Below are 25,986 nucleotides of genomic sequence, written 5' to 3' on the forward strand. Positions count from 1 at the left end.
CTGCCAATGACTGCAAGTGTTACCAGCATTGATTTGGGGATTACAGATACATTTTAATGAGTGGAGAATTCACACATACAGTCCATGAATAATAATAATCAACTATAGTAGGTGAAGGAAAGGGAGGTATCAGGAAGCACATCTGTGTTTCCTAGTATAAACAATTGGGTAGAGTTATTTTTTTTTTTTTTCTGAAACAGGAAAAACAGATTTGGGGGAAAAAGATGTCAACAGTTTGATTTTGGGTAGGTATAATATAAAGTTTTTAATGTCTTGAGACATCCGAATGGGCAGTTGGATTAAATGGGTCTGGAACTCAGAAGAGAGGTCTGGGCTAGAGATGTAAATTTGGGAGCTCTTATCACATAAAAGTATTTAATCTCATGGAATTGGAAGACATTGTTAAAAAACAATGATCTTGTAAAAACAGTCTTATTTGTAATGTCATTTGACTCCATGCACCTTAAAGATTGCTGTTTTCTGGACAGGATAACCAGAAACCCCAGGACTAATACAAAGAGGAACACATGATAGGTGTGCTCTGTTTAGAGAAATGGAAGGCAGCTTGTTTAAGAAACAACAAAGGAATGCTCGCTTTGGCAGCACATAATACTAAAAATTTGGACAGTACAGAGAAGATAGCATGGCCCCTGTACAAGGATGACATGCAGATTTGTAAAGCATTCCATATTCAAAGAACAAAGGAGTCAGTCTGGTACTGAGGCAGTGCCCTAGAACTTTGTAAGAGTTAAATTAAGCAGGCCAGGGTGTATAACTCAATCAAGTGTGCAAGTTAGAATCTTCAGGTCCCAAGAATTTAAGCAGAGGCAATTGTAGCTCCATGGATTGTTCTTGGTGAGGTTTTGGAGATCTGAAGTCTAGTCAAACTCATTTCATGTGTAAGAACTTTGAGCCTGGAAAGAGACTAATTCATGCAATCTCCGATTAAAAGTTTTGTGTGACCAAATGGATCAGCAAGGTTCCAGATCCATGTTTTAAATGAAATGTCAGTCTCTTTTTCAGAATTTGAGGTGGTAGAGAGGTTCTGTAACCAGGTAGTCCTTTTTAGACAGAACCCATGATGGCAATCTAGGTCAAATGGCTGAGACCCCATTGTCTTTGGTTCTTTCTCTTGCCTTTAATGCCTTCCTTAGGGTAACTGTAGATGGGTTGCATGCCATGAGGCATGGATATCCTAACATTCACATTAGTATGGTAAAAGTTTTGTAGGCTGAAGGGTATAACTGGTTTGCTAAAACATTGGAAGACAATAGCTTAGTTAATTCCAAGTATTTTCTTTGTCCTGGTTATATGCTGTGGTTTGGATGTGGTTTATCTCCATCAAAACTTACATTGAAATTCTATCCCCAGTGTGGTGATGTTGGGAGGCAGGGTCTAGTGGGAGGTGTTTAGGTTGTGGGGGCAAATTCCTCATGAGTGGTTTGATGCTGTTTTCCTGGTAGTGAGCTGTGGCTCTCAAGAGACAGGATTAGTTCTTGCAGGAATTGATTATTTCTCGAGAGTGAGTTATAAAGCCAGGATGCTCCTCACGTTTTGCTCTCTTCACACGTGTCCGCCTCCCCTTAGACCTTCTCTGCCATGTGATGCAGCAGGAAAGCCCTTGAAGAAGCCAGGGCCATGCCCTTGAACTTCTCAGCCTGCTCAACTGTGAGCTAATTTTTTTTTTTTTTTTTTTAGATGGAGTCTTGCTCTGTCATCCAGGCTGGAGTGCTGTGGTGCAATCTCGGCTTACTGCAACCTCCGCCTCCAAGGTTCAAGCGATTCTCCTGCCTTAGTCTCCCAAGTAGCTGGGACTACAGACATGTGCCACCACCCCTGGCTAATTTTTATATTTCTAGTAGAGACAGGGTTTCACCATATTGGTCAGACTGGTCTTGAACTCCTGACCTTGTGATCTGCCCGCCTCGGCTTCCCAAAGTGCTGGTGAGCCACCACGCCTGGCCAAATTTTTTTTTTTTTTTTTTTTTAATACCCAGTCTCAGGTATTCTTTCACAGCAACACAAAGCAGACAAAGACAGTATTTAAAATATTTAAAAGAGAACTCTATTAAACATTACAAATGCACACTGGGTGTAGTGGCTCACACCTGTAATCACAGCACTTTGGGAGGCCAAGGCAGGTGGATTGCTTGAGGCCAGGGGTTCAAGACCAGCCTGGGCAACATGGCAAAACCTCATCTCTACAGAAAATACAAAAATTAGCTGGGTGTGGTGGTGTGCACCTTTAGTCCCAGCTACTTCAGGGGCTGAGGCAGGAGGATCGCTTGAACCTGGGAGGTGGAGGCTGCAGTGAGCTGAGATTGCACCGCTGTACTCTAGCTTGGGGGATAAAGTGAGATCCTGTCTCAAAAAAAAAAATTATAAATGCAATTTACTTGAAAATTTTAGGATATTTAACTTCTTAGAAGAAATACAGACTTGCTTCAGTGAAGGGTGCCTGATATATATTGTCATCATTTTTTTATTTTTGAGATGGAGTTTTGCTCTGTTGCCCAGGCTGGTGTGCAGTGGTGCAATTTCAGCTCACTGCAGCCTCCGTCTCCTGGGTGCAAGTGATTCTCCTGCCTCAGCCTCCCGAGCAGCTGGGACTACAGGTACACACCACCATGCCCAGCTAATTTTTGTATTTTTTGTAGAGACAGGGTTTCACCATGTTGGCCAGGCTGGTCTCGAACTCCTGACCTCATGATCCACCTGCCTCGGCCTCCCAATGTAATTTTTATTTGAAAAAAAGGAAAAGATATTTGTTTCACGTTGGGGTAAAAGAACAGAAGGCAAAGGTGCATATGTTGCTGTGGTCTCCAAGAAAACTAGGCAGAAAATATGAGGAAAGCACTGAAAGTGTATTATTGCTATAAATTTAAAATGCCCTAGAAAAGCCAAAGAAAAGAATAATGCCCCCTTTTGGGACTTTGAAAAGTATTTTTAAAAACCTCATGAGTAGATGTCTTCTTTAGAGAGCAGGTAGCTATACTCTGTAGAATACCAACTAGTAATCATTGTCAAAATGTGTTATGTAAAATGCCACACATCCTCCTTTAAGATTATATTTGCTGCCTTCAGTTATTCAGAATTGTTGCTATTGAGAATGGCAGGCTGCCAGAGAGTGAAAGTGTTAAGGAAACACTCTTTGATGTCCAGCCTTAGAAACAGGTGAGGGGAACAAGCTGGTAAATATGGCTTATTTTCATTTCATTCTTGTACATGTTGACTAACCCTTATCCAAAATGCTTGGGACCAGAAGTGTTTCAGATTTCAGAATTTTTAGGATTCTGAAATATTTGCATTATATTAATTTGATATGAGCATCCCAAATCTGAAAACCTGAACTCCAAAGGGCTCTAATGAGCATTTCCTTTCAATGTCATGTTGGCACTCAAAAAGTTTTAGGTTTTGGAACATTTCAGATTTTGAATTTTCAGATTTGGGCTACTCAACCTTTATCTTCATTTTGGCTGACACTATTTCCTCTTCTTTGACGAGAAATCTTAGGCTGAGGGAAATTTTAATTTGCCAAAGGAACCTAGAAAGTAATTGACAATGATAGGATTAGAAGACAAGTTTCTTGAACTCTGATTTTCAAATTATGAGTCTTTCAGAACAATGAAGTAATTAAGTATTTTTGATTAAGACAAAGATAAGCACAGTGGCATTGTTAGACATTTCAGTAGTTTACAATAATTTTTTCTCTTTTTATTTCCAAATGTTAACACTTTGCCATGTGTCTTCTTCATTCAGGTGGCTCTAATAAAATATCATAGACCAGTTGGCTTAAGCAACATTTATTTCTTACAGTTCTGGAGGCTGGAAAGTCCAAGATCAAGATGCTGGCAGATTAGGTGTCTGGTGAGGGCCCTCTTCCTAGTTTGCCGACTGCTGCCTTTTTGCTGTATCTTCGTGTGATGGAGAGAGAGATGGCTCTGGCCTCTTCCTCTTCTTACAAGGCACTAATTCCATCATGAGGACTCTACCCTCATCACCTCACTAAACCTAAGACCCTTCTCCAAATACTAATCACATTTGGGGATTAGGGCTTCAACATAGGAATTTTAAGGGGTAACACATTTAGCCCATAGCACATTACACATACGATAAAACATTTTTGTTTTATGATATTCTTCTATCCTATTTGTGTGAACATGTATATAATTTTTTTCTGATTTTAGAGTAAGATTTAGACAAGATGCTTCTTTGTCCTAACATTCTTCAGTGCATGTTTCCTAAAAACAAGGACATTCTCTTATATATAATCAATAAAATTATCGAAATTGAGACATCAGTACTGATATAGTACTATTACCTAATTCATGGACCTTATATAAATTTTTCCAGTTGCCCCACCAATGTCCTTTATAGCAAAATAATTATTTTTCTTGGACTTCAGTCCTCTCCAGGATTACAGTTTGCATTTAATTGTCATGTCTCTAGTTTCCTTTAATCTAGAGAGTTCCTCCATGTTTTTTCATGTCATTGATATTAACACAGGCCATTTAATTTAGAATATCTCTCAAGTTATGTTTATTGAGTTTTATGATTAGATTTAGGGGTTTTTTTGGGTCAGGGATATCATAGAAATGATGCGTCCCTTTTAGTGCAGTATATAAAGATGTACGTGGTATCTATTTGTTCCATTACTGGTGATTTATCTTGATTTTTTTTTTTTTTTTTTTTTTTTTTTTTGAGATGGAGTTTCACTCTTGTCGCCCAGGCTGGAGTGCAATGGCATGATCTCAGCTGACTGCAACCTCTGCCTCCTGGGTTCAAGCAATTCTCCTGCGTCAGCCTCCCAAGTAGGATTGGGATTACAGGCACGTGCCACCACACCCGGCTAATTTTTGTATTTTTAGTAGAGATGGGGTTTCACCGTGTTCGCTAGGCTAGTCTTGAACTCCTGACCTCAGGCGATGCACCCAGCTTGGCCTCCCAACGTGCTGATTACAGGTGCGAGCCACCGCACCTGGCCTAATCCTGGTTTCTTGATTAAGGTAATGCCTGCTAGGTTTCTCCACATAAAGTTACCAGTTTCCTCTTTGTTCTTAATAAGTGTCTTTTTGGAGAGAGACTTTGAGACTAGATAAATAATTCTCTTTCTCATCAAACTTTCACCTATTGGTTTTGTGGTCTGCTACTGTTGTCAAATGATAACTTCCTAATACTTCATCATTACCTATACATTTATTGGCATTCTACTCTAGAAATTTCCCTTCTTCCCCCCTTTCTCTCCCTCTTTGTATTTATATGAACATGGACTCAAGGATTATTTTATTGTGCAGGTTAGAATTCATTATTATTATTTTGATGCTCAAAATGTCCCAGATTTGCACAGTGGGATTAAACAGTTTCTTTTTAGCATATCAAGATGTTCCAGGCTTTTCTTGTACTTTCCCTGCCCCAACCCTGCAATCATACATTTCTTCAAGGATCCTTTATTCCCTTTTTTTCCAGAATGGTATTTAGAAACCAGAACCTAGGCATTTGGTATACACATTGATACTGGAGTATCATTACTTTAGACTTTTTTAGCAGACAGAGCTATGAAATATATATGCATGTGTATGCATACACACCTATCTAAATCTAGTTCTGTGTGTGTGTGTATAACAGAGTTCTACATTGATTGATACCTACAATTTTGATCTAACATCACTGTGTTCATTCTAAACTTCCCCTTACCCATGTTTGTTCCATTATCTAATGGTGAGGATTCTAGCTCCCATTATGCTCAAGATATTTACTTATTTGCTCAATCCTAGAATAGATAATGAGTAGTTTCAGAATTTCTAATATTTACCTGAGAAAAAAACAAACCTACTAACTGAAGTATGTATTTGTATGTAGTTCTCTTTGCTTTTAGTTTTACAGCATACAGTAAAATACTATGTTTTAGAATATTTGAGTTCTCTTTTTCTCCAAGTATAATTTTGTAGACAATCGGTTTTGGTTTCTATTTGTATTTAACTTGAGATTCCCCCCATCCTTGTTGATTATACTTACAATGCCCTGGAAGTTTTGGCATGTGAAATTATACCTATTTCAATAAGAAGTTAGAACTGGAAGAAAAAAAGGGAGTGTGGGAAGGAATTAATGGATGGCTGCTTTGATAGATAAGGTTGACGTGGTCAAAGTAGCAAATGTTACATGCAAGAGATTGCTGGGCATTGTGTGTGATGCACACTGTACCCCACTTTCCTTTTTTTTTTTAACACAAGTATTTTACCTTAGAGGTGGTTTTATGTCAGTACATAGAAATCTATCTCATTCTTTTTAAAAGCTGCATGGTATTCCATTATATATAGATACCATATATACCAGTCTGTACTGATGGGCATTTGGGTTGTTTCCAGTCTTCTACTCCAACACAAAGATGTAATAATTATCTTTGTACATATACTGTTGTGCATATGAATGATTATATCAGATAACTTAAAAGAGAAATTAGTAAATTCTGTTTTGAGGGAGGGGCAGATTAGCAGTTGGATATTGCGAAAGCTGCATATGTAAATAAGATGATTTTTTTTTAATATTTGAATTTTTTTTTTTTTTTTTTTTTTTTTTTTTTGAGACGGAGTCTCACTCTGTTGCCCAGGCTGGAGTGCAGTGGTGCGATCTCAGCTCATTGCAAGCTCCGCCTCCTGGGTTCATGCCATTCTTCTGCCTCAGCCTCCCGAGTAGCTGGGACTACAGGTGCCTGCCACCACACCCAGCTAATTTTTTTTGTATTTTTTAGTAGAGACGGGGTTTCACTGTGTTAGCCAGAATGGTCTCGATCTCCTGACCTCGTGATCCACCCGCCTCAGCCTCCCAAAGTGCTGGGATTACAGGCATGAGCCACCGTGCCCGGCCAAATATTTGAATTTTAAGTTATCAATTTCTAAGCTATAAGTTGGTTGAAAGATAAACAATACAACATTTAAAAGTACTTTTTCATAAAATTAATTGCTGCAATTCATGGGAAAATTGTTAGTTACTAAACTCTATCACAGCTGTTAACACTAACAGTTTAGATTTAAATCTGTCATTGTTAGTATAAAGAAAAGGAAGTGAAAACACTTTCATATTGCCTTGGAACAAAAGAAAAAAGTCAACTTTTTTTTTTTTTTTTTTTTTTTTTTTTTTTTTTTTTTTGAGACAGGGTATCACTCTGTCACCCAGGCTGAAGTGCAGTAGCATGATCTTGACTTACTGCAACCATCGCTTCCTGGGCTCAAGCAATCCTTCTGCCTCAGCCTGCCCAGTAGCTGGGATTATAGGTGCGCACCACCACACCCAGCTAATTTTGTAGACATGGGGTTTTGCCATGTTGTCCAGGCTGGTCTCAAATTCCTGGACTCAAGCAATCCACCTGCCATGGCCTCCCAGCATGCTGTGATTATAGGTGTGAGCCGCTGTGCCAGCTCAAACAACTTTTTATTGTTTGCTATTCACCATAGTTTATAAAGACTATCCCTAGCAGGATGTGTAAATGTTAATGTACATATACTTTGGGTGTGTTTAGTAACAAACCAAATAAATATATCTTAACTTTGAACTACATATCCATATTAAGACCAGAGAAAATTATTTTACTGTTTCATAGTATTACCTAGAAAAATTGATGTATCTGTCAAATACTTACAGATTATCCGGCTTTGTTTATTTCTCCTTCTGGGTTTACATTTTCAGTACCCTTTTGTACCCATGCTATAATGGGTTCAGGGTGTTGGGGAGGAAGTAAAAATCATGTCCCTCATATGAAGGGCATTTTTGTCCTCAAGTTGACCTCATTATTGGTTTTTTAACCTAGCCTCTCAAAGTCTTTTTTTTTTTTTTTTTTTTTTTTTTGAGACAGAGTCTAGCTCTGTTGCCCAGGCTGGAGTGCAGTGGCGCGATCTCGGCTCACTGCAAGCTCCGCCTCCCGGGTTCATGCCATCCTCCTGCCTCAGTCTCCCGAGTAGCTGGGACTACAGGTGCATGCCAGCACACCTGGCTAATTTTTTGTATTTTTAGTAGAGACAGGGTTTCACTGTGCTAGTCAGGATGGTCTCAATCTCCTGACCTCGTGATCTGCCCGCCTCGGCCTCCCAAAGTGCTGGGATTACAGGCGAGAGCCACCGTGCCCAGCCAATCAAAGTCTTTTAAGTGAGTTAATTATACTTAACTTTGTAGATGATAAGAAATTTATAAACAAAATTTAACTTTCTTAAGCTCATGAGTAACTTCTGCTGTGTTCCATTTTGCACAGTGACTTGGTAACCTAGCCAAGGATTTTATGCCTCCTAGTAGTTCTTGTTAGATCAGTAGCTGGAAGAATGAGGCCTACTTTTGACCAAACATATGTCAGAAAGAATGGTTTCAGCTGGTTGATAGGAAATTTAGGGGGAGAGGCAGCAGCAGAATCTCTCTGCAGTCAACATGGAGCTTCAGAATTTCTTCAGGTAACCAAAGGTTGCACAGGGTCTACTCCAATGATAAAAATAAAAAGAATTGTTCAAATAGAAAATTTAACAAGGAAGACTATATCTAAAAAGAAATTTATATATGTTTTTTATTATATATGCTCTTTTGTCCTAGCTAGCAATGTCATTTATATAATTAATAAATTTGTTTTTAACAGAGGTGCTCATTAAGGTGCTTGTGATTTGATTTCTAAGAAAGTAAGTTGAGGGCCAGGCACGGTGGCTCACGCCTGTAATCCAGCACTTTGGGAGACCAAGGTGGGTGGATCACTTGGTCAGGAGTTAAAGACCAGCCTGGCCAAAATGATGAAAAACCCCATCTCTACTAAAAATCCAAAAAATTAGCCAGACGTGGTGGTGTGCACCTATAGTCCCAGTTACTTGGGAGGCTGAGGCAGGAGAATCGCTTGAACCTAGGAGGTGGAGGTTGCAGTGAGCCGAGATCACACCACTGCACTCCAGCCTGGGTGACACGGCTAGACTCCATCTCAAAAAAAAAAAAAAAAAAAAAACAACCAAAACAGAAAATATAAGTTCAGGAAAATAGAAGAAAAAGTAACCTTTTTACAATATATTACAGTATATTTAGGACTCATCATTTGTTTCTGTCTCTTTCATAGTAAAAAGATGATTACTAGTGTTTTCTAGCAGATATATTGCTCTTGTTACTTTTATATAACTTCAGTGAGTAAAGCTAAATATAAGATTAAGAGCTGTATTCTTAATAAATACATTAACTTAAGCAGGATTTAACCTGATTAATACTGAAATTATTTACCCTCTTCTTTAAAACTTTCTGTGTGGTGAGATTCCCACATATTCTTTACAATACCTCCTAAATCTCTGTCTACTTTCTGATACTTTTCTGTTATTCTCTTTTACTAGTTCTTTTAGCATCCTCTGCTGTTTTTTTTGTAACTTATTTCAAAATATGTAACATTGCTATAATCTTTGGTACTACAGTGATATTTGCACTTTCCAGCAATTAACATTCTGGTATACCTTGTTTTCTTTAATGTCTACATTAGAGAATGAACCAGAAAAAGACACCTTGGCCAACCTGACAGTGAAAAAATAGCTCCTAAGCATCCAACAAAAAGGATATGGCCAAAAGAGACAGATCTGAAGGTTAATGCTGACACACTGTACTTTACTTTTTGCTCCACTGAAGGAAAGGAGTACTTAGATTGGCTGCTAATTTGTTTCCTAAGCCCTTCTTTTTATGTGAAAGCCGAAAAGTGAGGGAGAAGTGATAAGAAAGAAAAGAGGGGGGAGAAAAGGGGCCACAGCAGCTTTATTGGTGCAGGTATGGTGATGATTTGGAGTAGCAGTTGGATCCTTAAGTAGCCCATATTCTGACAGGACAAAGAGATCAACCCTGTTTTTCGGAGAGTCAAAAGGTTGTTTATTTCCATTGAAGGCTTCTAATGTCTTTTTTTTTCTTTTTTTTTAAAGAGATGGTGTCTTACTCTTTCACCCAGGCTGGAGTGCGGTGGTGGCATCATAGCTCACTGTAGCTTCAAACTCCTGGGCTCAAGCGATGCTCCCACCTCAGCCTCCTGCGTAGCTGGGATGATAGGCATGTGCCACCACTCCTGGCAATTTTTTTTTTAAGAGAAGGGATTTTCCTCTGTTACTTGGGCTGGTCTCCAATTCCTGGCCTCAAGTGATCCTTTTGCCTCAGCCTCCTGAGTAGCTGGGATACAGGTGTGAGCCACCACACCCACCAAGGCTATAATATCTTTTCACAGGTGGAGGTAAAATGGCATTGCCCATAGCTGGGGATTAGGGAAAGGATAAATAGCCATTATATTGTAGCTTTTGAGGGTTTAGCGTGAAGAATCTTACACCAGGAGATAAATGAATATGGGAGGAGGAGGAGTGTGAAGCATGGGCACAAACAGCCACCTCTCAGCAGTTCCTTTTGGGTATCACCTTAAAGACACATCATCCGTGTATGAGTCAGCATTTTAGAAGGGCACTAAAACTTGCACTTCACACAGTCTGTAAAATTTATATCTATGCTATCATGATACTAGAGATAATTATAATGTTCAGTTATCTTCTCTGATATATCACCTTATTAAGGTTATTATTTTACATTTTAATCTCTTTTTCTCTAATTTTTTCATCAGTTTTATAATTGAGGAGAAAACATTTTGAAAATTATTCTTTATACTCTATTTAAGATGTTGGCCAGGTGCAGTGGCTCATGCCTGTAATTCCAGCACTTTGGGAGGCTGAGGCGGGAGGATCACTTAAGGTCAGGAGTTTGAGACCAGCCTGGCCAACATGGTGAAACCCTGTCTCTACCAAAAATACAAAAATAAGCCAGGCGTAGGGGCCTGTGCATGTAGTCGCAGCTACTCAGAAGGCTGAGGTAGGAGAATCCATGAACCTGGGAGATGGAGGTTGCAGTGAGCCGAGATCGCACCATTGCGCTCCAGGTTGGGTGACAGAGAAAGACTCTGTCTCAAAAAACAAAACAACAAAGATGTAAGGAAAGTATATGGGGCATCTTAGATTTGCATTAAGCAGTTAAAAAAAAAGCCAAACATTAGTTTAAAGAGCCAATCTTCAGACGCCTGGAAAACTCTCCTACATAATTTTTTGGTGGAAAATCTGTGGTATTTTTGGTATTATGCTTTTCGAATAGAGTTTGTAGTCCACCACCAGGCTGTGTGCATCGCTTTTCAGCATATAGACTTAACACTGTGGTGTGGGTTTGGATTTGGTAACACAAAGAGATCTGTAACTAAGGAGGATGTCTTTTGTTTCTGTGGCTTAGGTCAAAGTTCCTGTCTTATTAATTAAGCATTTCCTTGGAGGTAGAATGTTCTACAGCAAATAAATAGGCACAGGTTAGTCAATTTAATATAATGAACTTTTTGCTTTCTCTCAGAACTTGGGTAATTATATTTGCAGCATTTAAAAATGAAAAACTTCAACTCACAACTGTTGATTCTAATATATTAACCAAAAATACAGAATCTCATTGTGATTATCAAACTTTGAGTTGGAATAGAGCTATTTCACCAACAAAGTATTATGGTTTTCTTAAGGATATCGTGAGCTGCAGTTAGGACCATTATTATAAAGCACTTTTTTGGGGTATTGGTGCTTATTATAAAACATTGCTTTATTTTTATTTTCAGGAAATCAATGAGCTGATTTATGATACAGGAAATATAAGCCAGATTAGCCACGTCCTTCTGAAATAATAATAGCAAAAATAATAGTTAAGAGCATGCATAATCAATATGCAAATAGTAAACTTTATGTACATTAGAGATACAGTTTACTTTTGTTGGAGTTAGTAAATTATTCAGATCTGCTACAGAATTATACAGATATAAAGTACGATGAGAATATTCTTACATAAGGATTTATTATCTACTATATTTCATAAGGACTAAATTCATTTATAAATAATACTGACCTGACTCTTCCTAACCCACTTAACGAACTACCAAAGCCTTTTTATTTGCAATTAAATCTATTATAATTTAAAAAAAAACTTTAAAAATAGGCCAGGTGCAGTGGCTCACGCCTGTAATCCCAGCACTTTGGGAGGCTGAGGTGGGCAGATCACTTGAGGTCAGGAGTTTGAAACCAGCCTGGCCAACAATACTAAAAATACAAAAAATTTAGCTTGGTGTGGTGGTGGGTGCCTGTAATCCCAGGTACTCAGGAGGCTGAGGCAGGAGAATCACTTGAACACGGGAGGCGGAGTGAGCTGAGATAGTGCCACTGCACTCCAGCCAGGGCGACACAGCAAGACTCCATCTCAAAAATAAATATAAAAATAAAAATGAATATGCAAACTGATCAGTTAAAAAGTAATCAGGGTGAACTTGATGAAATACAGTTAAAGTAGCAGGGGATGAATTTTTTTATAGGTAATATCAACAATTTTGTTTTCCTAATCTCATTATTTAATATACTCAAAATCTCTCAGAGCTTTGACTAGAGATTGATAGTGGTAAATCTAGATGTTGTCATATTTTCCCAAACAGAACTATAATTTTTTAAAGAGGATACATTATTGGTATGTTTCTTTTAATCTAAAACTAGTTAGAAATTATTAGTTTGCTAAATTACAGCAAACATAGTATGCCTGTCCTGTGTTTGAAGAAGTCTTATTAAAATAATGCTCTTTAATTTTCTTCCTTACCACCCTCTCATCTCCCCCTTTTGTTTTCAAAGAGAAACTGGTAGTCTGGGTAGATTCAAAGCATCTTTAAGAGAAAATGTCTTGGGGAGCCCCAAGGAGCTGTTGAAGTTAAGTGTGCCATCGTTAGTGTATGCTGTTCAGAACAACATGGCTTTCCTAGCTCTTAGCAATCTGGATGCAGCAGTGTACCAGGTAAGTGGAGTTAATGATAATGAAAAGCACAGAATCTTTTATGGTAAAAAGAGTTTTTATTAACTCTTTATCATATTATCAATTTTTTTTTTTTTTTTGAGATGGAGTCTCGCTCTTTCGCCCAGGCTGGAGTACAGTGACGTGATCTCAGCTCACTGCAATCTCCGTTGCCCAGATTCAAGCGATTCTCCTGCCTCAGCCTCCTGAGTAGCTGGGACTATAGGCCCATGCCACCACACCCAGCTAATTTTTTGTATTTTTAGTAGAGACGAAGTTTCATTATGTTGGCCAGGATGGTCTCGATCTCCAGACCTCGTGATCCACCACCCGCCTCGGCCTCCCAAAGTTCTGGGATTACAAGTGTGAGCCACCATGCCCAGCCATTATCAAATATTTTTTATTGATAATTGTATCAATGATAGCAGAAATATTTGTATCAGAGACTAACATTAACTGAATTTATTAATTTATTCTTTTTTTTTAGGTGACCTACCAGTTAAAGATTCCGTGTACTGCTTTGTGCACTGTTTTAATGTTAAACCGGACACTCAGCAAATTACAGTGGGTTTCAGTTTTTATGCTGTGTGCTGGAGTCACGCTTGTACAGTGGAAACCAGCCCAAGCTACAAAAGTTGTGGTAAGAAACAAAATGCACACCGTAACTTCCCATAAATAGAAAACTTCCTTAAGTCTTATACTGTTCAGTTACATTGATGCATGCAGCATGACTACATTTCTTTGATTTAAAATAACTTTTGCCTTATAGATAGGCCTTTTTTCTTTAGCATATTATTAGGGATAATAATACTTATTGGTTGTTTCTCAGAAGAGAAGATGCAAAAATATGTTAGAGATGGAAGGTACCTTAGAAATAATGTATTCCGTCCCTTCCATTTTATGGATGACAGTCCCCAAAGAGGTGAAGGAACTTGTCCTAAATTAGTTAATAGCTAACTTGTGACCACAACTGTGCCAGTTTCCATACTGTATATGTTTAGAACTTCTAGACCTCAAACATCTCAGAAACACGGGGCAAGGTTTTTCTGCATCTAGTTTTCATCTTCTCTCTCAACTGTCAGTCTCTGGCACATCTCCCTACTGTCAGCGATCGGGATGACAAGGGGAGTGTTCTTACTGATAATTGATAATTATCTTTAGTTTTTAAGAGTTAATGTGAAGGTACATAACTGATTTTTAAAGAGTTAATGCTAAGATACATACGTGATTTTTTTTCTTATATTGTATGCCTCAATCAGTTATTTCCCCAAAGAGAAACAGGAAATGGGATGCCAGTGAATAGTTTTGTGAAGGTCAGAAGTTTCCTACAGTTGAATATTTAACTTTTAGCAAACGGACTATGGTTCTCTTAGGAATGGAAGGCGGCTGGGATGTACAGTGCTTGTGAACAGTATCATATCCCCACCCTCCAGGTTTCCTCCTTCCCCAATTAAAACCCTACTGTTTCTTTCTATAATATGGTTTCTAGACAGAGACTTCCTGATCCCTGCCTTCTGCCCCTACACTTTTCCTTATATTTTTCTCCTAGGTGCATTCATCTGTCATTGTTTCTCAATATATCCTAAAATTCCACTGTCTCCCAATGTTGTCTAAGTAATATGAGGCACAGCTTGGTAATTACACCTTTGTTCTGAATACTGGAGACTTGTTATACAGTCATGCATCGCTTAACAAAGAATATAAGTTCAGGGTTCTGAGAGATGGCATCATTAGGTGATTTCACTGTTGTGCAAACATCATGGAGTATACTTACACAAATCTAGGTGGTATAGACTACTTACTACACATCTAGGCTGTACAGTATAGCCTATTGTTCCTAGGCTACAAACTTCTGCAGCATGTTACTGTGCTGAATACTGTAGCCAGTTGTAACACAGTGGTAAGTTTGGTGTACATAAACATAGAAAAGGTACAAATATAGTTTTATCTTACAGGACCGCTGTTTTATATGTGGTTCATCATGGACTGAAATGTCATTATGTGGTACATGACTGTTAATTTCTGGGGGGCAGGCAAAGTATTTTACAATTGATCATAAACCACTACATGTAACTGTGTCACCCAAATAGTTTGTCTCGAATGTATCTTGTATCCCTCTCACCCCACTGTTCCCTCAATCTGTCTGCACTGCCATGCACTCCTCCAATACTGGTTAAGTGGGTTCCAAGTGTCAGGACTGGAATAGACTCTCCTTGACACTAGAACTCAAACTCTGGCTCATTCTAAACCAGAATGCAGGTTGAGTTTGTATTTATTAAGCTCTTGTTAGCTTTGGGTCATTGCTCAGCCCCTTGAGTTCTTTCCAGTTCTTACCCATTATTAGCTTCTCCTTTGGGTACTACGCTTTCCAGAGTCAAAAAAATATGCCTTCTGGGTCTTTAATGAAAATTTTAGATAGAACAGGACTAGAGTTCTGTGGCTGTACTTTTAGAATTCTCTCTAGCTTGATCTTTTTCTTGCTTACTGAACATACCATCTCTCATAGTTTTTATGGGTCAGGAATTTGAGGGTGCCTTAGCTAGCTGGTTCTGGCTTGAGGTTGCAGTCAAGATATTGGCTAGGGCTGCAGTCAGCTGAAGGCTTGACTACGGCTGGAGGATCTGTTTCTAACGTGGCTTATCTGTATGCCTGGCAAGTTGGTATTGGTTGATGGTCTAGCTTGATTTTGTTCAATTAACTAGCATTTTTCTGTATGAGCATTCACGCACTTACGGATCGTACCTTTATCCTCACTACATTTCTGTGTTGTCTATAAAAATACTATGCAGCTGGGCGCAGTGGCTCACACCTGTAATCCCAGCACTTTGGGAGGCTGAGGCGGGCAGATCATCAGGTCGGGAGTTCGAGACCAGCCTGGCCAACCTGGTGAAACCCTGTCTGTACTAAAAATACAAAAACTTAGCTGGGCGTGGTGGCGGGTGCCTGTAATCCTAGCTACTCAGGAGGCTGAGGCAAGGGAATCGCTTGAACCTGGGAGGCAGAGGTTGCAGTGAAAGCCAAGATCGCGCCACTGCACACCAGCTCGAGTGACAGTGCGAGACTCCGTCTCAATAATAATAATAATGATGATAATATGCAAGTCTGTCACATTTCTTGCCAAACATTATCTCTATGGAATTCCCCTCATCACTTAACATTAGGAGTCCTTTCAGTAAGGAAATCTGGTATGTTTCACACTTAGTGAAGTCACACTGTTATCCACTGATGACCATTAAACTTTTTAAGTACAAGTCATCTCTAAATCTGTTCTAACATTTTGCTGGTAATCAATGTAACAATAATAGCTGCAATCATTTATATTGCACTAAATACTAGCATTATCTAGTGCTTTATATCTAAATGCTTTATATACACTAACTCACCTACTTTTCTTGATAGTCTTTTAAATTTATTTAGCTAGGTAGTCTAGGTGGGTCGAGAATTGCTTGAGCCCAGGAGTTCAAGACCAGCCTGGGTAATATAGTGAGACCATGTCTCTACAAAAAAATTTAAAAGTTAGCTAGATGTGGTGATGCATGCCTGTAGTCCCAGCTACTTGGGAAGCTGAGGTGGGAGGATCACTTGAGCCGAGGAGGTTGAGGCTGCAGTGAACCATGATTATACCACAAGATCCTGTCTCAAAAAAAAAAAAAAAAAAAAAAAAAAAAAAAAAAAAAAAAAACTTTCTTTAATGCCTTACAGTATTTTTGCAAGCCTCCACTTATTCTGAGTTTTCGATTCCTTGATACTATTCTTAAATTCCTGGTTAGATTCCTCTTGGTGATCTATACTTCGGTTTTGTTCTTGTAAAATCAGAATTCAGTGAAGATGCCCTTATTTAGACATGTTGATTTCCTTATGTATTCTTTTTTTTACTCTTCACCAGAATCTCCTTCTTCAGTAACTCTTAATCTCTCTTGAATGGTCTTCTCACGAGCCATGGAATTCTAACTTGAAGTTTTACATTTTTGAATTTTGATTTATTCAGGACTGGAGCACATGTCTCTTAACTGTGCTGTGTTTGGCTCATGCTCAGATCACATGGTTGCTTTCTTCCAAAGTTTCCATCACATCTGCTTCATCACCCAGCAGTTTCTTGTCAGAATCAAGTCCAGATAAGCCGTTTCCATCACTATTTTTCCTAACTGTAGAGAGATTAAACTGGCAGGAAAGTTAAGTCAAGAATTTATCAGGCACTCTATTTTTAGCAGTTTGAGCTTCCCAGCAGATGTTGGGATAGGTGGTATCTCACACTATGATTTTATTCTATCTATGCCAGTCTTGAAATTTGTATTAGGAAAGTATCCTTGTTAATAATGCATAGTCTATAGCAGTGGTTCTCAAACTTTAGCGTACATCAGAATCAACTGGAAGGCTGGTTGAAACGGATTGCTAGGCCCATTCCCATAGTTTATGGTTCAGTAGGTCTGGGGTAGAGCCTGACAGTTTTTATTTCTAACAAACCCCCAGTGGTGCCACTGCTGCTGATCTGGGGTCCATACTTTGAGAACCACTGGTCTACAGTATCTTCTGTTTCTCCCTTTATCTTCATGCAAACATTTTAGACCAAGCTTGCTCTCTCAGGTACCATAAAGTGGCACTTTTCTTATATCAGGCTTATTTATTCTGAACAACGTATATACTTCCTTGTCATATTACAGTCATGAATCTCAACCCTCTAATTTCAATGATACTATTGAGATAGTATTTATCTTTCAGGAAAGACTGATGAAAGCTCCTGACAGTTTAGAAAAGAAAGAAAATAAAGTGAAACAGAGGGTTAGGACCCATATACTTAGATCTGTGAGCACTGGTCTCACACTATTTTGGTTATATCTACTTGTCAATTTTGCCTATACATAACAGAGCTGTGTATTATAATCTTCTTTATTCATTTAGTATGTGTCTTAGTCCATTTTCTGCTGCTATAACAGAATACACAGAGTGGGCAACTCATAACAGAAGTTTATTTGGCCCATGGTTCTGGAGGCTGGGAAGTCCAGAACGCGCTGCTGGCATCTGGTGAGGGTCATTCTATGGCAGAAGGCAGAAGCGATCCCATGTGACAAAGAGGGAAGCGGGCTGAACTCATCCTTTTTATCAGAAACTTGCTCCCTCAATAACTAACTCATTCACTCAGTAATGGCATCAATCCCTTCTTGAGGACAGAGCCTTCATGATCTAATCATCTCTTAAATGCCCACCTCTTAATACTGTTAAAACAGCAATTAAATCTCAACATGCGTTTTGAAGTAGACATTCAAACCATAGCAGTATGTATAGACAATGTATGTGGTACACAGAAGGTATACTAAAAATTCAATAAATTGGGGAGTCTTAAGAGGCAGCACTTTATCCTGTAGGTGATGAGGAATAAATAAGTTAAATTGTTATCATTTTCAGGATTGATGCTATAAGCTCTTACATTAGAGTGATAATAGAAATTAAAATTAAGTAGCATGCTGACTTGGCCTGTTCAAAAGTTCATGCTAGAGTGCTTATTGGTATTAGGAAACAGTGGGCACACATTGTATTAAGCATATACTATGGCTGTGATTTGAGGGACACATTTTTCACTTAAGCCAAGTGCCCTGGTTAATTTCTGGAATGGTCTTTTTGTTTGTCTTATTCTGTAGAATAGCTGTGTCTGATGTGGAATATACTTTTAGTAAGACTGTAACACAGATTTTTGTATTTATTTGTTTGGACTCTTGGATGAACTCTATTAGTCACTAAAAATAACTTAATTAATATTGCAGGTGGAACAAAATCCATTATTAGGGTTTGGCGCTATAGCTATTGCTGTATTGTGCTCAGGATTTGCAGGTAAATCATGAAAGCATTGTTTTATTCTTTTGTCATATTTTTCGAAAACATCAAACTTTAGACACCAGTCTAGTTTATCTTGCTTTCTCAGTTTTATTCCCATTAAACTTTATCTTCTTGCTTATATTTAGTTTTATGTCAGCTGTTTTTCCAGTAAATGTATAGCATTGTTCAACTAAGTTCAGACTCAGTCCCTTATTCATACTTGCAGTTAACTACTTCTGTTATCCTTGACCATCTCAGTCTGGCCAAAAACCCAAAAGTAAATGAAAAAACATCTCTGAAAATGGAGGAAATTAGCCTTCAGAAAGCCCTTTCCTTTTTTCTGGAACTACCACTATCCTCAAGTCAGATCCCGCTGCTTTAGGTTGTTAATGTTACCAGCTAAGTATCTTTTTTTTCCCCTATAACCTCAAGTTCTTTCTCTGCTTTAACAGGTTAGGAGCTATGGAGTAGGATCATGAGGTGGGTCGAGAGTACCTTAGAAAACATAATATATAAAACTAACAACCAAACAGGGAGGAAAGACAACACAAAATCACTAACATCAACAATCCATGGAAGTCTGGCGTTGTATGTGTAGGGACAAGCACTCCTCCAATGCATCAAGATAAGAAAGTATGAATATTAAGTGTAACATAAAAAAAGTTTTAGAAATAGTTACAGCAGAGATGAAAGTTTAGTTTTTAATATATTCTGCTTAAAGCTTTTAGTAGAATATATTAGTTACAGCTATACATCTTTATTATTTATCTTTATTTGTACCTATTTCAAGTCAGAACTCTATTTTTGACTAGGAAAGCAGGCTGAATACAGAAGTGAAATACTGCTTGTAAATAAGATGTTTTATAGGAGGGGAAAATATAAATTCAGGAATATACTTACTGATAGCATTGTGTTCTAGAAACCAACAAATTGGGAACAAAAATTGAGTTACCTAAAAAATATACTATTTGATTTTTTGCAATATTTTGAACAGTTAAATGATTATGTCCAACATTTTATTAGTTCACTCTCTTAATACACAGTTGAGGAAATGGAGGGTGGTTTAATATCTCTCTGTGTTTAGGGTAACTGATCAGAGGTGAAAATAAGAATAGCTATTTTATGTTCCCATTCCAACACAGACTCATCAAAAATAATCTTGTTTTTCATTAGACTTTTTAGTTGATAAGTAACTGGCAGTTCCTAAGTCTCTAACATGATGTTTATAACTAAAATCTTTAATGGCTTTGTAAAATATACATTCATTTTAAGCATAAATCCAGAGAGATAGGGGACTTTTGTGGGGGAGGGGTATCATGTACTCCTTTGAAGTATCTGAAAAAATCTATGGACCTTCAACTCCAGAAAAATGCACATATACACAAAATTTATTATCCAGTTGGGGAGTTCATGATCCTTCTGACCTTGTGTATGAACTTGGCTTGTGGAACCCTGCTTTAAGGGAAAATGGCTTTACACAGCAAATTCTACTTAAATTTTGGTTGTTACTCTGAAAAGATTCCTAGTGGTGATTATAGATTATATTGCAGAATTAGGAGTATTCATTAGTAGGCAGATATTACAGGGATGTGATTAAGATAATTCACTCTTAATGTAGTTTTTCAGCTGACCAAAGCAAATAATATACTGGCATTAAGTAGTACAGAGAGCTTTTGTGGTCTTCCTGCTATAATAAAGGCAGAAACTGTCTTAATTTAACAGCCTTCTGTTAAATGTAGCTTATAATAACTTATAATTAGTTATTATTCTATATAGTCTGTAAAAACATAAATTTATAATGTACAGTATGCCATGTGTCACACAACCTACATAATAAATGCACATTTAAGTAAAGTATGTTTTGTTCCCCAAATCATATACTTTATGTATCTCTAGGGTATTGTTCTAAATGAAAGACATTTTAAGTTAATTTATAGTAATCTTTAATATTTGCATGTCTAATTTTCTTCTTTCAGGAGTATATTTTGAAAAAGTTTTAAAGAGTTCAGATACTTCTCTTTGGGTGAGAAACATTCAAATGTATCTATCAGGGATTATTGTGACATTAGTTGGCGTCTACTTGTCAGATGGAGCTGAAATTAAAGAAAAAGGATTTTTCTATGGTTACACATATTATGTCTGGTTTGTCATCTGTAAGTATCCAGGAATTAAAGGTTCTTAGTAGATCCTTTATTTTTTTTTAAGTTAGATGTCCATTTTAAGCTGTTATAACATTTTGAAATTAATCCTTTGATACTGTAAATACCAGTTTGAATATAATTTTCATTTTATTGACTTAGTTTTGATTGTGAAGGCAAAATTGCTTTGGGATAGCAGTGCCCCCAAATATCTAACATATTAGCAAAAAATGTGTAAAATTTAGTAGACCACATAGCCCTCTGGGCATTGTTTTGGAAAAACAGTGTTATATAGGAACTACCACTCAATTTTAGTACAAACCCTCAGATGGCTCCTTCTAGGGAAACAGTATTTTCCTTTTCCTAGGTAAATTAGTATGGCATCTCTGGGGATGAAAATTGCCTCACCATTATGTAATGTTTCATTTATTTGAGTGATAAGATTTTCTTTCTTTCTGTATACAAGTTCTTGCAAGTGTTGGTGGCCTCTACACTTCCGTTGTGGTTAAGTACACAGACAACATCATGAAAGGCTTTTCTGCAGCAGCGGCCATTGTCCTTTCCACCATTGCTTCAGTAATGCTGTTTGGATTACAGATAAGTATGTCTTAGGTTGTGTTGAGTTTCTAACATGGAAGAGCCTCCCATTTCCTTTAATCCCTTATTTAAAAGTGGCAGTTGGCCATACTGTTTACAGAAATTCCTAGCTTTTGTTACTACAGTTTATTCCACCAGTACAGCTGTTCATAGTTGTGTGGGATGTGGCTAAGCAGTACTTTGGTTGTTTGTCTTAGAGGTTAAGATGAGGGGTGGTGGTTCTATGTGAAAGTGGGGGACTTTTTTTTGCAGTCAAGGCCTCTCTGTATTTTTAGATATTATACATAGGACAACTTGAGTGTCTGAATGTGAGAAGGTACTCAAGGAAATACATATAAAGACTTTAGGAAATTATTTTCAGCAGTCAGTTTAAACTATATTGGCTTATTATTTAGAAGAATGTAGAAAACATCTTCTAGTCCTCCCTCAGCTTGTACTTTCCAACTGCTTTGGATTTGGGTGTGAGACGGTTTTGAAAAGAATCAAAGTCTAGATTTTGTCTTTTATATCTTTGTTTCATTCAATATGTAATTAATACAAAACTCGTTAATATAGGTGGCATTCCAGTACCACTGCTTTGTTAGTCCTAAGATAATTTTCCCAACTCTCACACCCAGCATTAATTTGGCTTCTAAATTATTTAAGCAATGATATTGACTTAACATTTCAGGGTGCTTTTATAGTGTAATAATTTTCTTTACTGATCAATTATTATAATGTAAACCAATGTATGAAGAATATCTGTTAAATATATTAAGTAAAAGAGACCTGGCTTATGTTTACATTTCATTTTTAAATTGACCCCTGTCTAGTCTATAAATGGAAATGGGGAAACACCAGTGTTGTAGAAATTTTAGACCATGTATAGTGTGTGGCAAATCTTGCCTGTACCATTTCTTAACTCTGCAACCTTGGGGAAGTTATATTCCCTGGGTGACACTTTCTTCATCTGTAAAATGGGAATAATATCACCTATTGCCTAGGGGTGTTTTCAGGTGAAGTGCTTGGAGTAGTGCTTGGCACTACTTACCAACCACTTACCAGTTCAGTATCAGGTACTTATAGGCTTTCCCTTAGATGTTTTTCTACCTGATTTGGGTGAACTTTTAGCTGTAATTCTGATCTATCTTTATGTTCAACAAAATCCTTATACCATTGCTCATAAGAAATATATAGGAACAGTATAAAATGCTTTTGTTTAATGTTCTTACTGATGGTCAACTAGCATGTCTTAGCAATCAGTTAACTGTTTAGATGCAAGTTTTTATCCTACCTTCCCCTTTTTTGAAGGCAAAGCTGGTCTTTTTTAGTTAGGAATGAACTAAAATAAAGCTTGATGTCATATATATTTATTTGTCAAGTTAGGACAAGTTATAATTCGGTTTCTTGCATCCTGATTTTTAAGATTAAGATGAAAAGAGGCGCCGGGCATGGTGGCTCATGTCTGTAATCCCAGCACTTTGGGAGGCCGAGGCGGGCCATAACCTGAGGTTGGGGGTTCGAGACCAGCCTGACCAACGTGGAGAAATCCTGTCTCTACTAAAAATACAAAATTGGCTGGGCATGGTGGCGCATGCTCCTCCCAGCTACTCGAGAGGCTGAGGCAGGAGAACTGCTTGAACCCGGGAGGCAGAGGTTGCAGTGAGCCGAGATTGCACCATTGCACTCCAGCCTGGGCAACAAAAGCGAAACTCCATCTCAAGAAAAAAAAAAAAAAAAAGATGAAAAAAGGGTTAAGACTAGTAAGTAGGAAATGTAGTTTATTCAGTAAATTATCGCCTCATCTCCTATGAAGAAATTATCAATGGTTTGAATGATTGGTCACCTGTCTTTTACGCTAAACTTTCACAGGTTCCTGGTATCACGGAAAAGCCAATCCTACCACATTTTCTTTTGTACTTACATATATTTATACTTACATTTAAAAAAAATTATATTATTTTATAGGGAAATTAGTATGTTCTTTGTCAGAGTGGTCAGATAGTGTCAGTTAGGCATACTCATGTTCTAAAAAGTCTGTAATCAGTGCTCAACACTGCCTTGATTTTACCCGCCCTGCCTCCCCCTCTCCTTTTTTTTTTTTAGCTGTAATGGAAGACCTTTCTAAACCTTGCCATCATAAAAATATGATCTGATAGCATAAACCCACAATTAAGAGTTTCCAAAATTTTAAACTGATCATTAGGCGTTTTAAAGACACACATACAGATAAAGCTGTTTTTTTTTTTTTTTTCTTTTCAGCACTCACCTTTGCCCTGGGTACTCTTCTTGTATGTGTTTCCATATATCTCTATGGATTACCCAGACAAGACACTACATCCATCCAACAAGGAGAAACAGCTTCAAAGGAGAGAGTTATTGGTGTGTGATTTTAGCCTCACGTGAGACTCCTTTTAAGACTAAACCATTTGAATTAAACTAGAGCCTTAAGTCAATCTCAGAAGGTAGCATAAACAAATAAAAAATTAACTATGGCATAAGAATGAAGATCAGTGCTGTTATGTGGAAACAACAACAAACAAAGCTATCTGAGTGAACTGCTAATATAGAAACTTAACATAGACCTGTTTGGGGTCTAACTGTTGTTTTAGAATGAAGGAATTTTATTATGTGTGTATATATATAATTTGTAAATAAAAAGTATGGAGATGATACGGTGTTAAAAAAAAATCATGGTGAGGCTACAATACTCAAGTAACAAGGTTTGGGACAATGTCTAAGGGTTAAAGTGCCAAAGCCATTTCTGTACTAACTGTTCTCTTGTTCAGGTACGGGGGAGAAGGATGACCCCTCCTTATTCTCCAATTCATGTATAGTATTTTGTTCTAGCAGCATAAAGACCTAGCTCTTTTCTTACAAGAGGCAGAAACAAGACAGGCTAGTTCATAAACAAACTGAATGTGTAACTTCTCAAAATGAATCTATTTCATAACTCGGACAATAATTTCTAGGTGGTGACCGAGTACCCCTTTAGTGCTATATTTGTGCCATTCATTATCTGGTTCATTTTTCTTTGCTGTTAGATGATACACGTTTCTTCAAAAAAATTTCTAATGTCACTTTTGTACTTTTTTAAATAAAGTATGTTTTAACTGTTGGGCTCTCAATAATTTGTGAAATTTCAGTGTTTTCTATAATGTTAATGGGGAAATTCAGCAATAAACTTTATTTGTATGAATTCTGTTTAATCGCTTTATATTATAGATATCACCATTAAGATAATGCACTTTTATTTTCTATATGTAGAATTGTATCGGTTAGGGTTCTCTGGCTGCAAATCAACTCTGGCAAGCCTTAAGCAAAAAAGAATTTTTAAGAAGGTCCACAATCAGGGCTACAGGCGTCTAGGTTCTAAGAATTAATGAACAGTCTTTTCAGCTTTTGTAAAGATTTGGCTTTACCCATTACTGTTCCTGTATGGTTTCACTCACGATTCAAATACTCAGGAAGACACTACTGATCTTGGAAGGGGAAGGTTTCTTCAAACAAGTAGAGAGGGATATGGGATGTGTAAAACATGTCCCTACTTTACATTTTTATCCCATGGCTGGTTTATGCTAAGAAAAATTCAACACTACTTTGAAGTCGAAAATTAGCTATCTGGGAGCTAATTCACTTAAATTGGAACTGCAAGGCTGAATCTTTCCTAGGACTAAGAAGGTAAGCCATAATTGCTAATACGAAACAATTTCCACTCTAACTAGAGAAGCTTCAGTTGTGCTAACTTGCTAAATAGACCGTCACTGGTATTCAAAAGACTACTATTAGCAACATTTAGAATAAATTATAGCAGACCTGAATGGAAATGCTGGCTGATGAGAATGGCCGTACTGATCAAACACATCACATCCTACTCTTGTTTCCTAAGCCATGCTCATGTTATCTAATGAAGCCACACAAAAATATGAAGATACATGAAGGAAACTATAAGAAACTCCATTTCAAATTACGGTTGAATTAATGGACATTTTACAAAAAGATCCTAATATAATGTCTTTACAAGTAATTAATTTCTTCCTATTAAAATGTATTTAGTTCCTAAATTCACACACAAAGAGTTACCTGTGTGTGTCTGTGTGTGTGTGTGTGTGTGTGTGTGTATATATATATATATATATATATTTATTTTTTACTTATTTTTCTGAGACAGAGTCTCACCCTGTCACTCAGGCTGGAGTGCGGTGGCGCAATCTTGACTCACTGCAAGCTCCGCCTCCCGGGTTCATGCCATTCTCCTGCCTTAGCCTCCCAAGTACCTGGGACTACAGGTGCCCGCCACCACGCCTGGCTACTTTTTTTGTATTTTTAATAGAGACGGGGTTTCACCGTGTTAGCCAGGATGGTCTCGATCTCCTGACCTCGTGATCTGCCCGCCGCAGCCTCCCAAAGTGCTGGGATTATAGGCGTGAGCCACCACGCCCGGCCCTGTATATATTAACTCAAAGGGAAGCACAAGGTCTATTGTCTCTAGGAGTAGCTGTCAGCTATATTGACAGAATGATGCTTATTTTTGATCTCCCTATGTTTATTCCAAACTAGCCACAATTAACAAGAAAATTGATAACGTTTTCCCCCCACCAATTCTTTTATTTCATGAAAACATTAAATCATTTCAGTTATA

At 37.7% G+C, this 25,986-nt stretch overlaps 1 protein-coding gene and 1 non-coding gene across 4 annotated transcripts in view; both read left to right on the forward strand.

The window, feature by feature from the left end:
- SLC35A1 (solute carrier family 35 member A1) overlaps nucleotides 1–24,543 on the forward strand; it is a 39,509-nt gene extending 14,966 nt beyond the window's left edge. For 2 of the 3 annotated variants that reach the window (XM_003258317.3, XM_030809462.1), the window contains exons 3-8: nucleotides 12,663–12,822; nucleotides 13,307–13,459; nucleotides 18,579–18,645; nucleotides 20,607–20,783; nucleotides 21,235–21,369; nucleotides 23,607–24,543. In XM_003258317.3, the coding sequence (XP_003258365.1) occupies nucleotides 12,663–12,822; nucleotides 13,307–13,459; nucleotides 18,579–18,645; nucleotides 20,607–20,783; nucleotides 21,235–21,369; nucleotides 23,607–23,734 (820 nt within the window). In that variant the 3' untranslated portion in view covers nucleotides 23,735–24,543. The remainder of the gene's footprint in view (nucleotides 1–12,662; nucleotides 12,823–13,306; nucleotides 13,460–18,578; nucleotides 18,646–20,606; nucleotides 20,784–21,234; nucleotides 21,370–23,606) is intronic. The other variant, XM_003258318.3, reaches the window with a different exon arrangement.
- On the forward strand, nucleotides 588–695 carry LOC115834532. Its single transcript, XR_004029478.1, has one exon. It is a non-coding gene; the product is annotated as a U6 spliceosomal RNA (small nuclear RNA).
- Nucleotides 24,544–25,986: the final 1,443 nt, after the last annotated feature.

This window comes from Nomascus leucogenys, chromosome 3 (genome assembly GCF_006542625.1).
Source record: "Nomascus leucogenys isolate Asia chromosome 3, Asia_NLE_v1, whole genome shotgun sequence".
Lineage (NCBI taxonomy): Eukaryota > Metazoa > Chordata > Mammalia > Primates > Hylobatidae > Nomascus > Nomascus leucogenys.